The sequence below is a fragment of the Danio rerio genome, chromosome 16 (genome assembly GCF_052040795.2).
Source record: "Danio rerio strain M-AB ecotype USA chromosome 16, GRCz13ab, whole genome shotgun sequence".
Taxonomy (NCBI): domain Eukaryota; kingdom Metazoa; phylum Chordata; class Actinopteri; order Cypriniformes; family Danionidae; genus Danio; species Danio rerio.
Window position 1 is genome coordinate 53,962,501 of NC_141036.1, and position 15,890 is coordinate 53,978,390.

Below are 15,890 nucleotides of genomic sequence, written 5' to 3' on the forward strand. Positions count from 1 at the left end.
GTGGACTGGACATCACTAGCAGTAAGCAGAAAACAGCACTGGTACATTTTTATCTGTAAAGCTATATTAGGTAAACTACAGAGCTGTGGAAAAATGGCATTTTCCTATTGTGCACGTTCTGCATGTGCAAAAAGCATTATAAATAGGGTGGTATTGGAAGCATGTGATTGTTTTTGTTGAAAGGACTGATGAAATGTTGCAGTTATGTAATGTTATTGTAGTTTAAAATTGTGATCTATAGCTGATAAACCATGTGGATGGATGATAACAGCCTTCTGAGCCTTCAGGTAGGCACAGAAGGCCCCTACTGGCTCATATCTATCTGCTGATAACCACTGATAATGCCCATATAATCGAGGACAACGTTTGAATCAGCTAAAAATAAATATATACTACACTAACAGAAAAAAGGTGGTGCAAATTTTGTTTTGTACCTTTGTAAAAGTTGTACTTTATATGGTACAGAAAAGACCTCATATGAGACTGTTTTCTACCTTTTATGGTACAATTAAAATGAAGGTGCACAATTGTTCTCATAAAACACGGAACGTAAGTGTTGGACGAATGCTTCTTTATTACAATATCTATGAACATAAATATTACTGGAAAGGCAAAGTGATTTTTATGAATAATTTCCACGTATTTCTGTAACATTTTGGTGAAGTGTTGTGAAATGTTGAACAAAAATTTTATCTTTTGATTTGTGCTAAAGTAGCTTTCATTCATTGTTGTAAATGGAAAAGGTTCATTTACACAAAAAGAAACTGTTTAAAAATGTATTTGATGTTTTATATTTACTGAAAATAAATCGACACATTTTGGATAAAGCAAAATGCCTTTAAATAGTTCTTAAAGGAAAACATTTGACACTGTTAAGGTACAAAGTGTCTTGTCACTGTAATGGTACTTTCATGGGTCAGATTTGTACCTTTGATGAAGGCATAATACTGTCTCTGCAGGTTTTAAAAACCAAAGGTATATTTTGGTTTTCTGTGGTACAAATCAAGCCCTTAAAGATGCAACCTGCAGTGGTACAAATTTGTTTCTTTGTCTCAAGGCAGTGGATCTCAACTGGTTTGTCCAATTTTTAGGAACTATAATATAGATTTTAGGAATTATAATTCATTTGTATTTATATGTTAACATACACAAGTAGTAACAAATAAATCATAAGAAAATCACCAAGACTTACAAATAAGCAATATTTACCGCTGTCATTTAACAAAATGTATCAAATTACAGAAATATTACACAGTAAAAACAGCAAATACTGTAAACAGTGGTTAGGGTGTGGAAAAGTTAAGTTACCATTACCTAAACTGAACTGTTAATAACATTAACAATGATCCAGTTGAACAGAACAAACCAGCAAATTAAAGTTAAATGATTAAAATAATCATAATCATTTTTATAATAATCACCAGTTATATATTTGGCACTTTTGTGATGCCCTCAGCTATTGAAGTCGTTTTTGAAAATAGTCCATAGTTTTGTCCTTGCAACTGGGATGTTTGGTTTCTAAATGTCGTTTTAATGTGAAAGGTTTCATGCTCTCTTGTGAGAGCACCTCACTACATATAACACACTGATGTTAAGTCCTTTTTTGTCGTCAATACATGTAAATCCATGCTTTACATTTTCAGGGTCAGTCTGAAATTTCACATGTCAAACAGCACAGTTGTCGCACACGCATTTCAAAATAAAAGTCCAATGTTAGCAAAATAAGTTAAAAATTAAACTTTTGATCTTGCACTCCGCGACCCTCTCAAAATGCTCCAATTGAGAAACATTGTCTTAAGGTACAATTTTGTTCCATAAAAAGGTACTGCGGTAAGGCAGTGGCGCAGTAGGTAGTGCTGTCGCCTCACAGCAAGAAGGTCGATGGGTCGAACATCGGCTCAATTGCCATTTCTGTGTGGAGTTTGCATGTTCTCCCTGCCTTCGCGTGGGTTTCCTCCGGGTGCTCCGGTTTCCCCCACAGTCCAAAGACATGCAGTACAGGTGAATTGGGTAGGCTAAAGGGCATCCGCTGCGTAAAAACTTGCTGGATAAGTTGGCGGTTCATTCCACTGTGGCGACCCCAGATTAATAAAGGGACTAAGCTGACAAGAAAATGAATGAATGAAAAATTTACTGCCCCAGGGACAAGGGTTTGTACCTTCTTTGGTACAACATTGTACCATTTTTTCAGAGAGTGTATGGAAATCAATGGCTACCATTTTCTGGCATTCTTCAAAATATCTTATTTTGCGTTTTGAGATATTTTTTGCAAAACAAAAGTGCAAACCTTACAAATCATTACTAACCTCAGACGTTCATTGAAAATACAGTATAAATCATAAAAATTTAACAATACAATAAATTAAAATGAAAACTTTGTTTTTGAACTCTTTGATGACTAGAAACTTCAATAGAGCAGCATTTATTTCAAATGGAAATAATTTACAAGATCACAAATCCCACTTTTGATCAATTTCATGCATCAGCGCTGAACAAAATAATGAATTTCTTTCAAAAAAAGAAAAAAAATCTTACTAAATAAATAAATAATAACTCAGAAACTCAATTATTCTTCAAAGACGAACCTTCCAAAAGCCTAAATGTCACCCTAAGAACTCAAACCATGCTCAAATTTGCCCAGATACAGTACAAAATCCTGCACTCAGACATCTGAGATTTCTTTGCACTCGAGCTTTTCTATTCCGAGGATCTTCACTGGATATCAAGTACATCCTCCATGTGCTGTAGATATGAAAGCACCATGCAGACACTCACCAAAGCAAACTGTTAAAAGGACCAGACCAACAGAGTGGGACCCCAAATCAAATTCCAAATGAGATGAAAAGTTATTTCGTTGGCCTCGCCATTCAACGCACCGCCCAATTTTGTAAGCGCCGCTTATTAAAAATGCATCAAGAGAGCCTTGAAGGCAGTGCAGCGCTGTTTGTTTGGCCAAGGACATTATATGAGAAATAACTTCAAAGCGGCGACTGCAATACCCGCGGCCTTGTCTCATCGCTGGAGCACTGTTGATAGAAGAAAGCCACTAAATATTTGCATTCATGAAAAGGGCCACGTTATTTACCCAAGCGACATCCTGATGAATCTATACAGCAGTGATCATGCTTTCTCTCTCTGATGGCATTCTGAGTCCCAGTACCGTCTGACATTCACCTGCACTAGGAAGGAGGGAAAATATGTAAAAACCTAATGAGGATTTTAGTATGCACAAAGAACCGCTGTTGTTTGGCACACCGATGTGCGCAAGAAAGCTAAAAATGAATACGAGGGAGGTTAATGTCATGCTGCGGCAGCACAACTTCATTCTATAATTTCCATTAGATTTCCATTAGACTGAGTCACTAAGCACTAACGCATGCGAGGGAACACTGCACGAGTTGAAAGGTGTTTGTTGAAAGTAAAAACGGTCGGAACAGCATGCGTGGGGGATTTTTTTACTCATCCAGTCAGCTTCAAGTCATGTCAGATGCGAAAGCAAGGCAGCCAGACAGAGCAGATTTGCGTTATAAATAAATAAATTGCTCAGAATGCGATGGCAATGTTCATTATTTCCATCACAATACACCAGGATGCCATGCTACTTGATGCACATTATTTAGTTCTCACTTTTTATATGCTAGGTAGTTATTATATTGCGGAATAATATGAATAACCATCAATCATGCTTGCTGTTCAGTAATACAAGACCTTTGCAACCTGTGCTTTTCATTAAAGTAAAGCCCTGCAGAAATCCTGAACTGTGCACTTCATTAAAAAGATTAATAAGACCTACAGTATGGGAGAGAATAACAGTATCAGAGCAAATGAGAGACAACGGGGGAAGATGAAAGATTTAGATGTGCAAATACAACAACTCATACCTAAAATGAAAACGCAAACAGTTTGACAAATCTATCCACGCATATCTGTCAATTCATCCACCTACCTAGATTGCAGCTAACTCTCTCACTCTCTGTCCCTCTTGCTACACTGTAAAATGAAATGTTTACGCTATACCGATTTCTGATATGCATATTATAGTTTGTTATTTTTGTCCAATATATAGGCTTATAATATACCAATCAGTCTGAACATTCAGAAATATGTGATGCTGTAAAATTCACAAACAAACCAACAAACATGCAGCAGAATAAAAGAAAATAATGTCGGCCAAAAACAATTAACAAAATTTAATTATTTACAGTTGAAGTCAGAACTATTAGCCCCCCCCTGAATTATTACCCCACCCCACACCGAATTATTTGCCCCCCTGATTATTTTTTTCCCCCAATTTCTGTTTAATGGAGACAAGGTTTTTTTTAGCACATTTCTACACATAATATTTTTAATAGCACATCTCTAACAACTGATTTATTTTATCTTTGCCATGATAACAGTAAATAATATTTTAATAGATATTTTTCAAGACGCTTCTATACAGCTTAAAGTGACATTTAAAGGTTTAACTAGGTTAATAAGGTTAACTAGGCAAGTTAAGGTAATTAGGCAAGTTATTGTATATCTATGATTTGTTCTGTAGACTATCAAAAAATATATAGCTTAAAGAGGCTAATGATTTTGATCTTAAAATGTTTTTTTAAAAAATTAAAAACAGCTTTTATTCCAGCTGAAATAAAACAAATACGACTTTCTCCAAAAGAAAAAAATATTATCAGACATACTGTGAAAATTACATTGCTCTGTTAAACATCATGTATGAAATATTCAAAAAAGAAAAAAAATTCAAATGGGGGGGCTAATAATTCTGACTTTAACTATGTATGCCTATTAAAATACTGCAAAAGTACTGAAAAACTATTTAAAAGTACAGATATTTTTCGTTGAAACATGTCTTCAAACATATTTCTGCCACACAAGAAACGTCTTGAGGGAGGGAGAGAGGTTGAGGGAGGGAGGGAGGTCTAGAGCGAGAGAAAGAGAGAATTTTAAGCAGTGCTGTTCACTTCAAAGCTGTACTAGATAGATAGATAGATAGATAGATAGATAGATAGATAGATAGATAGATAGATAGATAGATAGATAGATAGATAGATAGATAGATAGATAGATAGATAGATAGATAGATGAGTAGATAGATAGATAGATAGATAGATAGATAGATAGATAGATAGATAGATAGATAGATAGATAGATAGATAGATAGATAGATAGATAGATAGATAGATAGATAGATAGATAGATAGATAGATAGATAGAATCTTAAACATACGTCTGCATAGTTTTGTTCACTTCCTTACAGTATCTGTGATGAGGGAACAGCAAATCTAATGAGAGCCTATGCGATGGAATTGCTCGCGTTGCAACTGAAGCCCCGAAATGTGATTTTCCCCTTTCATTATCCTGAGAAGTCTCGACTATGGAGCGCGTAAAAAGGCTTTTTGAGTATGATAGTTGCGGAGGGATAAAAACGCACGTATGCTCTGCATTACACAGGCATAACTGCTCCTCTGTGAACTCCAGCCTGTTTTAGCGTTTTTTCCCCATCTCATCCAGACACCTGCAGCCTCTCCACAGCCTCTCAAACCCACCGACAGCAGCACTTACCCTGCACGCACGTCAGTATACAGCAGAACACTATATTCCCAATGATAAATCCAGTTTTAATCGTCATCGTGGTGCCGTGAGCGCATCTGATACATCCTCTATGTGAAAGCACTAGAAATCCTCGCCATCCCTCATTATCAGCTGCTTTCATAGTCTCTCAAGTGTCCGGCAGCAACGGATAATCCTCGCGCTGGAGAGGAGACTGATCGCTGGAGTCAGTCAGCGCTGAATCTATGAGGAGACCAACAGCAGCAACCTTGACGAGGACTCAACCATCTCGCCAACAGGGGCACAAAGTATTCTCTGTACTCCTCGTATGACTCTCCTCCTCACTTACAGAGCGGCGCGTGCTGATTTCAATGCATCTCTAATAAGCGCATGCACGTTGCATTTCACAAAGAGTTGTCCAATGCACGCGCATTACTCTTTTTTTATGTCGATCAGCCAAAAAGGAGGTGTTTATAAAAAATGCATCCGGCGATAGCTGTGCATCGTCATTGATCAGTACATACAGTGTTTAAAATGTATATAAAAGAAAACAAATGGGTTGCCAAATGCACCAATTAAATGATGCATAGCCTATATGGTTCAGTGAGATATCCGTGCTCTACAAAATAAACGATCATTAATCGTTAGAAATAAAGCAAAATTAATTAATTGCATAAAAATAGTTGCCAAATATGGAATTAATTTAAACTATTGTTTAAAAAGTTGATGATACGAAAATCTTACTCTTAAATATCGCGCGCACTGTACAAACCAAAATTGCGTTGTGTTACAGTGTGTAAATGCTTTTTGCAAGTAGTCGTCAAACGCGTGCGTATTACACGTTTGCAATGCAGCAAATGCAAGAACGCCTTATTCGAGTGAACGTTATTTGGTGTTTAATGACTTAGCACTTTTTTTTCTAAACGCATGCATGCATGTAATGAATAAAGTTGTTTTTATTATGTTGACATATTCGCAGCGCAACCTATGCATCAGTCCGTGTGTTGCATTATCATAATCAGTCCATTCCAGCACTTCATTAAAAGTGGGAGAGCGTCCAATTTGTCTATGTATAGTCCCCCCTAAGGTACATTTAATCAAAGATTGGATTTTAGAGGGAGTCTTCTGCCATCTGTAGGTTAGGATCACTTCTGTTCCATACAGCACTTTCTCGCCTCCTCTAACACACACACGCACACAGCACACCTCTTTTACTCTCTCTCTCTCAATAATAAACCTAATGCACGTATATAATACGCAAATACGTCCACATATTCTGATAAGAATGGCTGAGAGCGTGAGTTTTTCTTTGGGAAATGTTTGTTTAAAACTGAAGATTGTAATAATCAGAGAGATAGCGACTGGTAATGTATATAAATTGAAGACGTATTCTATAGCAGGACTTGAAAGCATCAGCCGCGTGAACACAGAGGTCAGTCTAGAGCTGTCCGTGGTGCTGAATTCATTACTTTGCGCTGTAGACTGCACACGTCCAGTTAAAGGAATAGTTCACCCGAAAATAAAGCATTTACTCAATCAATTTATGACCTGGAAATATCAACACATCGATGACGACGCTTGATGTTATTCACTACTGGAGTCGTTTTATACAAGTAGATATACTAGTTATACTAATTATACTAGTAGGCGCAAAAGGCCCCTACTGGCCCATATCTATCAGCTAATAACCACTGATGATGTCCATTCAATCGAGTGATAACATGCGAATCATCTAGTAATATATATATATATATATATATATATATATATATATATATATATATATATATATATATATATATATATATATATATACTTATTTATTTATATATATATATACATACATACACACACACACACATACACACATACATATATATATATATATATATATACATACAGTATGGAAATCAATGACTATCATTTTCTGATATTCTTCAAAATATCTTCTTTTGTGTTTTAAGAAAATTCACACACGTTTACACATTTTTGGGTGAACTTTTTTATATTTGTCAGTAATCGGTGACACTTGTCTAGAATGCTTTGATGTCAAGGAGGTTAAAAAAATACATTTACTTGAAAAAAATCTATAATATAATTGTTTTACCGCCACGTTTGATCAATTGAAACTGCATTTTTGCTAAAGAAAAGTTCAAACCTTACAAATTATTTCCTCAGACATTTGTTGAAAATACAGTGTAAATAAATCATAAAAATACAATGAAATATAATAAAAAACTTTTCTTCTGGACTCTTTGATGACTGGAAACTTCAAAAGAGCAGCATTTATTTAAAATGGAAATCATTAGCAACATCACAAATCCCACTTTTGATCAATTTCATGCATCAGTGCTTAACAAAATAACTAATTTATAAAAAAAAAAAAGAAAAACAAATCTTAATAAATAAATAAAAAAATTCTAAATAACTCAGAAACTCAATTACTCTTCAAAGACAAACCTTCCAAAAGCCTAAATTTCCCCTGAAGACCTCAATCCATGCTCAAATTTGCCCAGATCCAGTACCAAATCCTGCACTCAGACATGCTGAAAAAAGCATTTACTCAATCAGTTGATGATCAGAAAATATCAACACATGATGACAACGCTTGATATTATTCACTACTAGTGTTGTTTTATACTAGTACATATACTAGTTATACTAATTATACTAAGGCGCAGAAGGCCCCTACTGGACCATATCTATCAGCTGATAACGACTGATAATGTCCATTCAATCGAGCGATAACATGCGAATCGGCTGGAAAAAAAAAATGTATATACTATGGAAATCAATGACTATCATTTTCTGATATTCTTCAAAATATCTTCTTTTGTGTTTTAAGAAAATTCACAAAGGTTTACGTATTTTTTGGTGGACTATTTTTTTAATATTTGTCAGTAATCTGTGACACTTTTCTAGGATGCTTTGATGTCAAGGTTAAAAAATGCATTTACTTAAAAAAAATCTACAATATAAGTGTTTTACTGCCACTTTTGATCAATTGAAATGACATTTTTGCTAAAGAAAAGTTCAAACCTTACAAATCATTACCAACCTCAGACATTTGTTAAAAATACAGTGTAAATAAATCATAAAAAATACAATAAACTATAATAAAAACTTTTCTTTTGAACTCATTGATGACTGGAAACTTCAAAAATGCAGCGTTTATTTGAAATGGAAATCATTTGCAACATCAAAAATCACACTTCTGATCAATTTCATGCATCAGCGCTGAACAAAATAACTAATTTCTTAAAAAAAAATAACAATAATACTAAATAAATAAAAAATGACTCAGAAACTCAATTACTACCACAAACAAACCTTCCAAAAGCCTAAATGTCACCTGAAGAACTCAATCCATGCTCAAATTTGCCCAGATACAGTACCAAATCCTGCACAGAGACATGCTGAAAAGAAGCATTTACTCAATCAATTGATGACCAGAAAATATCAACACATGATGACAACGCTTGATATTATTCACCACTGGTGTCGTTTTATACAACGATGATTTAGAAGTGAAGTTGGTCTTTTAAATCTGTATGGTTTGTGAGATTCATTCATGCTAGTTTAGTCCCTTTATTAATCCGGGATCGCCACAGAGGAATAAACTCAACTTATCCAGCACATTTTTTTACGCAGCAGGTGCCCTTCCAGCTGAAACCCATCTCTGGGAAACATCCACAAACACTCATTCACACACTACGGGCAATTTAGTCTACCCAATTCACCTGTACCGCATGTCTTTGGACTGTAGGGGAAACCGGAGCACCCGGAGGAAACCTGAGCAAACGCAGGGAGAACATGCAAACTCCACACAGAAACACCAACTGAGCCGAGGATCGAACCCTCTTGCTGTGAGGCAAGAGCACTACCTACTGTGCCACTGCGTCGCCTGGTTTGTGAGATATTCTCATATTATTCCTTCAGAAAAGGGGTAACATGGTGGCTCAGTGGTTAGCTCTGTCACCTCACAGCAAGAAGGTCACTGGTTTGAGTCCTCGTTGGGTCTGCTGGCATTTCTGTGTGGAGTTTGTATGTTGGTGTGGGTTTCCTCCAGGTGATCCGGTTTCCCCCACAGTCCAAACACATGTGCTATAGGTGAATTGGATAAACTAAATTGGCTGTACTGTATGTGTGTGAATGAGTGTGTATGTATGTTTCCTACTGGGTTGCAGCTGGAAGGGCATCTGCTGTGTAAAACATTTGCTGGATAAGTTGGCGGTTTATTCCACTGTGGCGACCCCTTATGAATAAAGGGACTAAGGAGAATTAAAAAATGACCTTTAGAAGACATTTATTTATGATGCAATCAGCTACAGAATCTCTAATTTCATCAAGCTGAAATGGAACAGAAGTTACAGTAGTGTTTTACTTCCATTTGTGTCGTATCTGAATAAAACAGCTTCTAGAACAAGAATGCATTAATTAAAGCAAGGGTAGATTTTCTACATGGGGAATTGATCTGTTGGTTTTATGATTGTGTAAATTAAATTAAATTAAATTAAATTAAATTAAATTAAATTAAATTAAATTAAATTAAATTAAATTGTGATTTAATTTTGATTTAAATCAAAAATTTGATTTAATTTAATTTAAAAGAATTTAAGTAAATTAAACTGTTATTCAAAAGTGTAAATTCTGGTTTCATGGCTGCTACTACTATATAAAATTGTGAGGCTGAATGTACTGCATGGCATTGCAACAAGAATGTTAGTACTTACAACAATTGCTACAACACATTGATGCTCTAGAGTATGAGTCTAAGGTCTATGAGGACAATCAGGCTGCAATAGCATTAGCAAAAAATCCTGTATATAGATAAAGATGCAAACATTAGGACATTAAATATCATTTTGTAAGATCTGAGGGCAAAACCAATCTTGAATACTGTCCAACTGACAATATGGTCGCAGATATTTGTTCGTTAGACTTTATTAATCCCAAAGGGAAATTCACATGTAACAGCAGAGCTCTCCATACTAGAGATAGATCAAATAAATTACATATATTCATACTGCACTACTCAGTTTCAAACAATGAGGAGACACTTGTCCATATCTAATGCTATTACATTCATTCATCCATTCATTTTCTTTTCGGCTTAGTACCTTCATTAATCTGGGATCGCCACAGCGGAATGAACCGCCAACTTATCCAGCATATGTTTTTATGCAGCCGATGCCCTTCCAGCTGCAGCCCTTCACTGGGAAACACCCATACACACACATACCCTACAGATCCAATTCACCTCCACCACATGTCATTGGACTTGTGGGGTAAACCGGAGCACCCGGAGGAAACCCACGTGAAGAACATGAAAACTCCACACAGAAATGCCGACTGACCCAGCCGAGGCTCGAACCAGCGACATTATCGCTGTAAAGCGAACATGCTACCCACTGTGCCACCGTGCAGCCCTAATGCTATTACAAAGTCAGTATAATCCCTCTAATACGACTTTGGTTGTACAATCTGATCGGTAAAATTACTTCCTGTATCTTTCTCTGTAACACCGGGGCTGAAGTAATCTTGCACTAAAAGAGCGTGCACACGCTTGGACTTTATCAAAAGGCAGATGATTATCATGGTTCATCATACTGACAAATTTGTCATGATCATTCGATCATATGCAATCTCTTCTAAAGTGTATGGTCAACGCAATCTCACGGCAATTCGTAACTTTTTGATTTAGTGGCTAATTCGTACTATCTAATTGGTACAATTTAGTATACGATTTGCGCATCACCCAATGACGGTTGGGGTTAGGTGCCACGCCTCCTTTTTAAAATCTTACATTTTCATACGACTGAATTCGTACGAATTAGCAACTAAACTGACAAAACGTAAAATACTTAAGTTTCTTCGTGAGATCAGGCTGGTAAATTACACACCCCACAACAGAACCTGCCCTGTTTATAAGTTTATTCAATTTTTTTTCCCCCTCCCCATCAGGTTATCTGCTGTGTAAAACATATGCTAGATAAGTTAGCGGTTCATTCCGCTATGGCGACCCCTGATGAATAAAGAAACTAAGATAAATGAATGGATGAATATATTTTAATAAGCATAGGTAATGAATGGCACAAGTATGTTACATCATTACACTGAAGAAGAAGAATTTCATGATAAACTCACTTTTGTGAATGTAATTTGATGTGGAGCCTCTTGTCCATGACCCCTTATACAGTAAAACAAAAGATGGTATGCATGTATTATGAAACACTCCAATATACAAGTTGATGAAGACGGCCAAAAACCATTCGCAATGCTCCCTTCATTACATATACAGTTGAAGTCAGAATTTTTAGCCCCCCTGAATTATTTGCCCCCCTGTTTATTTTTTCCCCCCGTTTTCGGTTGAACAGAGAGCAAATTTTTTCAACACATTTCCAAACATAATAGTTTTAATAACTCATCTCTAATAACTGATTTATTATATCTTTGCCATGATGACAGTAAATAATATTTGACTAGATATTTTTCAAGAAACTTCTATACAGCTTAAAGTGACAATTAAAGGCTTAACTAGGTTAATTATGTTAACTAGGCAGGTTTGGGTAATAAGGCAAGTTATTGTATAACAACGGTTTGTTAAAAATAGCCTAAAAGGGGCTAATAATTTGTCCTTAAAATGGCTTTTAAAAAATTCTAAACTGGTATTATTCTAGTCAAAATAAAACAAATAAGACTTTCTCCAGAAGAAAAAATATTATCAGACATACTGTGAAAATTTATTTGCTCTGTTAAACATAATTTGGGAAATATTTAAAAAAAGAGAAAGAAAAAAATGCAAACAGGGGCTAATAATTCTGACTTCAACTGTATATTCTCCAGGACTTCTCTTTTCGAAATGAAGTTAAAGCCACACTGGCCTTATACAGAAAAATATACCATTGCTTAGCAACCTCAGAGGATCAAAGAGTATATGTTATCAAAATCCACACCTCTACTGCTGTCCTGTATATAAAACCCAGAATGTGTTATTAGAAAAAAGCACATACAGTATGTTGTGCAGGAATATGAAGTCCTGTCAAAGTGCTACATTGATGATTACTGCATGACATGAGAACACCGTGAACTCTTGAAGGAGCTTGCTCTAGAGCCACCATTAGCTGGAAAACATCTCTTTGAGTTAGTCGTTTTAAATCAGACTGGAGGATTTCTAAACACACACACACAGGCTCCGGTTGAAGACAGCATGTCCCGTGCGACTTACACTCCTTCCATGGATTAGCCCTCACACCGATACACAGCACCACTGCAATAACATCTATGATATGTGGTCATGAATGCAAAGCATGCTGCTTTTCTATGATTTATTTCTAGAGCAACCCATCTGTCCATTGATTTGGTAGAGGCCAGCAAAGCTGCTGCTCACTGAAAATCTGGCTGTCTGTCAAAGCGTTTGTTGCATATCAATACAACTGAAATTAAATATATAAGCCAGCAGCGTTAGAGGTAAAGTGTTACGCAATCAGATGTCTTTTAGTGATGCTTATTGAATTTGCACAATAACATGTGGTTCTGGTTAATGTGGCTGAAAACATTTCCTCGTTGTGTTACGCCATATGATGCTACTTTAAAATGTCCTTATTTTATGTACTAGAGTAATTTAATATGTGTTATTACATGGATCTCTGAAATACTTGCTTTTGATTGGTTAGTCTTGACAATGCAAGGTATTTTAGGTCAGGGATAAAGTACATCCAGGAGGTTGTTATCGCAGAATAAAGCCTGGCAGGCTTATCGGCAGCCCAACAGCCCAATCGAAGCGCTGTTGTATAGGACTGAAGGGCTTTATTATGCAAAAATAACGGTCCTAGATGGACTTTATCCTGCTTTTTGCAAGACTGCTTGTCACAAAACAAAATTAAAAATAAAAAATGTTTGCAATGTTTTGTTTGAATTTAATCGTATTATCTTTCAATTTCTAAATATGTTTGCTGACTAAAATATTATTTTAATAAATATACCTATTTAATAAATCTGTTTTGTTTTAATGCATCAAAATATATTGCCTATATCCACTGAGAAATTAATAAAAATATTCATTTTTAAAATGGGGTGTACTCAATCATGCTGAGAACTGTATATACAGTTGAAACCAGAAGTCTACATAAACTCAAAAAAATGGAACATAACCATTGTTTTTAATGTCTGATGGTAAATCATACTAAACATTTACTATATTAGGTCTGTTAAGATTACCTAAATTATTTACATTTGTTAAATGCCAGAATAATGAGTGAATTTTCTTTTTTATTCATATTATATTTTTATTAATTTCTAGACAGTCAAATGTTTACATATATTTCCTTGGTATTTTTTTAACTTTGCTTTTAAACGGTATAACTTTGGTCAAATGTTTTAGGTATCCTTCCACAAGCATCTCACTTATTTCACTAATATATTCAATATTTTGAAGGATTTTGGCCCATTCCTCCTGACAGAATTGGTGTAACTGAGTCAGATTTGTAGGGTGTCTTGCTCGCAGAAGCTTTTTCAACTCTGCCCACAAATTTTCTATAAGATTGAGATCAGGGCTTTGTGATGGCCACTCCAAAACATTCAATCTGTTGTCCTTAAAGCACATTTTACCTAATTTGGCAGTATGCTTAGGGTCATGGTCTGTTTGGAAGACCCATTTGTGGCCAAGTTTTAATTTCCATCTTGAGATGTTGCTTCATTATTTCTACATAATGTTCTTTCTTCATGATGCCATCTTTGCTGTGAAGTGGACCAGTCCCTCATGCAGCAAAACAGCCCCACAACATGACGCTGCCGCCCCCATACTTCACAGTTGGGATGGTGTTCCTAGGCTTGTAAGCTTTCCCCTTTGTCCTCCAAATGTAACTCTGGTCATTATGGCCAAACAGTTCCATCTTAGCTCCATCAGACCACAGGACATGTCTCCAACAATTATTCTTTTTCCCAGTGTAATTTAGCAAATTGTAATCTGACTTTTTTTGTTGATTCTGGCTTGTTGATTTTACCATGTTGTCACACAAGGAAGCAGTGTGTTTAAGGTTTTCCTTAAATACTATTCTACAGTTGTGCCTCCAATTAACTCAAATGTTATCAATTAGCCAAGCTCTGAGCTTTTTCAGAGACTTAATAATCCTATTGTATGTAAACTTAACTTTCAAGAAAAGTTATAACAATTTCTCAACAAATATTTCTCTCATTATTTTTAAACTTCTGGTTTCAACTGTATATATCAGAGCAAAACTGGTAAGATTATATTGTAACTCTCTGTGTTACACAGTAGGTCTAGAATATGCTACAGTTCCAACAGTGCCAAAGTCACTAAAGACTCATCTTCTTTGCATATGGCTTTATGCGGAATTATGCCAATATTTCAACAAGCGCGTAGACATTTGCAGAAATGATATCTGGAGTTGAATCAAAGTATTTTAGGCTTTTCTCGAGTCCTCTATATAGAATATACATATACAGTTGAAGTCAGAATTATTAGCCCCTCTTTAATTTTTTTTTCCTTTTTTAAATATTTCTAAAATGGTGTTTAACAGAGCAAGGAAATTGTCACAGTGTGTCTGAAAATATTTATTCTTCAGGAGAAAGTCTTATTTTAGAATAAAAGCCATTTTTAACTTTTTAAAAAACATTTTAGGGACAAAATTATTAGCCCCTGCAAGCAAATTTCAAACAAACCATCGTTATACAATAACTTACCTAATAAGCCTAACCTGCCTAGTTAACCTTATTAACCTAGTCAAGCCTTTAAATGTCACTTTAAGCTGTATAGTATATTGAAAAATATCTAGTAAAATATTATTTACTGTCATGATGGCAAAGATAAAATAAATCAGTTATTTGATATGAGTTATTAAAACTATTAAGTTTAGAAATGTGTTTTCTCTGTGTTTCTTTTAAACAGAAATTGGGGAAAAATTAAACAGGGGAGCTAATAATTCTAACTTTAACTATATATATATATATATATATATATATATATATATATATATATATATATATATATATATATATATATATATATATATATATATATATATATATATATATATAATAGAAGACTGACATTGAAGATTATGCATGCACAAACAGATACTAACACACTAAACGAAAACATCACATCTTCCATGCATTTTTATTTCTATAGTTCTAGAGTGTGAGACATGTACAGCAGGAAAAATACTTCTTTCAGCTCACTCTGAGATTTATGTTTTAGAAACGTCAAAATCCTGCTAGTAAGCAAAAAATAAATCCGAGCAATTTTAACGGAATCGGGTTATACTTGTTATTTGTAGCCAACAAAATAGCAGAATTGGGGGGTTGCATCAGAG

The 15,890-nt window shown here is 35.2% G+C and overlaps 1 protein-coding gene across 2 annotated transcripts in view; it reads right to left on the reverse strand.

Annotated features, from left to right (window-relative positions):
* csmd3a (CUB and Sushi multiple domains 3a) overlaps positions 1-5,800 on the reverse strand; it is a 647,261-nt gene extending 641,461 nt beyond the window's left edge. For both annotated transcript variants that reach the window (XM_087287879.1, XM_087287878.1), the window contains exon 1: positions 5,566-5,800. In XM_087287879.1, the coding sequence (XP_087144005.1) occupies positions 5,566-5,716 (151 nt within the window). In that variant the 5' untranslated portion in view covers positions 5,717-5,800. The remainder of the gene's footprint in view (positions 1-5,565) is intronic.
* Positions 5,801-15,890: the final 10,090 nt, after the last annotated feature.